The 2,543-nt window shown below is 33.9% G+C and overlaps 1 protein-coding gene across 1 annotated transcript in view; it reads right to left on the reverse strand.

Moving 5' to 3' along the window:
• LOC122351186 (adenylate cyclase type 5-like) overlaps nt 1-2,543 on the reverse strand; it is a 12,715-nt gene that overhangs the window by 6,372 nt on the left and 3,800 nt on the right. Inside the window, 1 exon segment of the mRNA XM_043248079.1 lies at nt 484-633. Coding sequence (XP_043104014.1) covers nt 484-633 — 150 coding nt within the window.

Here is a 2,543-nt window from a genome sequence, read left to right on the forward strand (position 1 = left end):
TTTTAGCAGACATAAATGGTGAATGGCCTCAGTGGGAACCGCAGAATCATTTTTTTCCTTTGCTTCCTTTGCTATGAATCTCCGTAGTGTTCTAGGATGTGGTTCTAATCTCACAAATTAATCAGAACCGCGTGTCTCTGTGCACCAGTTTTCTCACAGCTTCAAATCTATACTGAAAATCAATAGACATGTGAATGGACTCCAGCAGAAAGACTTTTCATTCATTTAGTTCTATTCCAAGCAATCTGAGGTTATTTCCTCACACATATTTGAGTCTAAAAGAAAGAAAGACACATTTGCACGGAATTTTTGTTCATTCTAATATAAAGGTTCTACTAGGTGCTTAAATACATACCATAGTATTTATCATGTTACTTTGGGTACCTGATTAAAGTACTTTTTTTTAACACAGAAGCCTTGTGAGTTACAAAGAGAAAAAAAAATAGCAAATAAAATGTGCTCTTATCATATACGGACTCTCACCTGTTGCTGGTTTTCTCTCTGAGAGTGCAGGCGGGCTTGAATACATTCTCTTGTCTCCTGGAAGGCTTGTCTCTGTGAGCCTTCTGCTGGATAGTGTGTGCACACGCCAACTATATTAGTGCACGAGAAGATCAGGACATTGGACACAAGCTGCAAAAGAAAGAACACCACAACATTTAGAGATCACCTTTAGAGACCAAACATTGATATTTATGATTGATGTGTTGTTCCCATAAAACAAGAGCTCAAAATTTGAAATCTATTAAAATCTAATACTGGACCTTTCTAACTTTCACCTGTATGGACAAAATAAACAAGTTACAAAATAAGTCAAACTGCGCAAATGAAAAAAAAAATATTTCCACGTTAAAATATTGCTGGAATCGGACAAAAAAAAAATATTACTGAGCTACAGCTGTTTGAAGGCAACAGAGTCAGCGGATCTTATTTCCAGAAAAATCTAGTTAATGATTCCAAAATAAAATCAGCAAACAATGCTGAATATTTTTTTTCTAATCCTTTTCTTAATAATTATTAATATATTACTAATCACAATAAAAAGATGCAAATAAACAGTATTTTATCAAGAGCGGCGAGTGTGTTTTATTTGAATGTGACTAACATTGGGACAGATCTATATTAAGACCTACTGTAATGCATGGATCGAATTTAATGTTACACATCAGATTTTCCCCTAACCATTAACTAAATGTTCATGTAAGACAACAGATGATGACTGTGAGAATCAAGACATATTTAGCAATATGCATTAGTGAGACTGTTTCGTTTTCATGGGCTTGAAATCATATTTTACTGGTTTGGACTTCGAGAATTCTATGATTATTCACAAAGTTTTGCAACAATAGACTTACACCTTGTGGTATGAAGCAAAAGCAGTCCTCCAGAAGCGAGAAGAGAAAAGCCTACTCCTCTCAGAAATTGTACAAATAAAGATTATTTTAGATGCTTAATTACTATTTGAAGTACTGGGGTCGCTAGAAGAGGGTTTAATGAATTTTTTTGAAAACATCAAATTTGTCCAAAACAGAATTTTTTAAATTATTTTGCCTCTAGCTCAAAATCAGTCTGTGTGCATTCTGAATCATTTTGCCAGGACAGGTCACATATAACCAGATTCAAATATTTAATATATAGTGCTTCACAGAATCATACGGGTTCAGAGCGACATAAGGGCGAGTAAAACAACTTTCATTTATGGGTGAACTATCCCTCTACATGCGATTTCCACTTGTTGTAAAACTCATGATTTATGTTTTATTTTCGGTATGTTCAATCTCAGCACACACCAATAAAGTTTAATTAGATTACACTGACAATCATTTGGAATAGTTTATCTATGATTTACTCAATTGAGTTTGTTGTGCAACCTTGGCATTCTGGGAGTATCAAACTGTAATTTCTGCCAAACTATTTTTATGATGCATTTCAAAATGTTTTATAAGTGTTAACTCATATTTAGTTAAACAACTGCTACGCAATTAATTTAAACAAGTGAGTGAATCACTGGTGTTAAAAGGAGTGTGCCCAAAAATGTAAATTTACTACAACTTTATCACTCTCCATCCATCCAAAAGATGTAGATGATTTTGTTTCTTTATTGGAAAAGATTTGTAGAAATTTAGCATTACATGTTCACGAATACATTTATAAAATTTTTAGGGTGTTTTATGTTTTTAAATACAAAAGCAGGTCCCAGAACNTGCATTGTCTGTAAGAAACAAGTCCTCTATCCACAATATTGCTTTCTCCAGTGAAAAACTGAATCAGTAGAGAAAAATACGCACAAGTTTACAAGAGAAAACAGTCAAAAACTATTAGAAACAAACAAGTTTTCACTTCACAAGGCATTGATGGATCAGCAGTTTGGACACTCATCCAGATGGCACCCATTCACTGCACAGCATTCGTTGGTGAGCAAGTGATGCATTGCTAAATGAGAAAAAACTCATCTACTAGATCTTGGATGATCTGAGGGTGAATACATTTATAAAATTTTTAGGGTGTTTTATGTTTTTAAATACAAAAGCAGGTCCCAGAAC

Source organism: Puntigrus tetrazona, chromosome 9, assembly GCF_018831695.1.
Source record: "Puntigrus tetrazona isolate hp1 chromosome 9, ASM1883169v1, whole genome shotgun sequence".
NCBI lineage: Eukaryota > Metazoa > Chordata > Actinopteri > Cypriniformes > Cyprinidae > Puntigrus > Puntigrus tetrazona.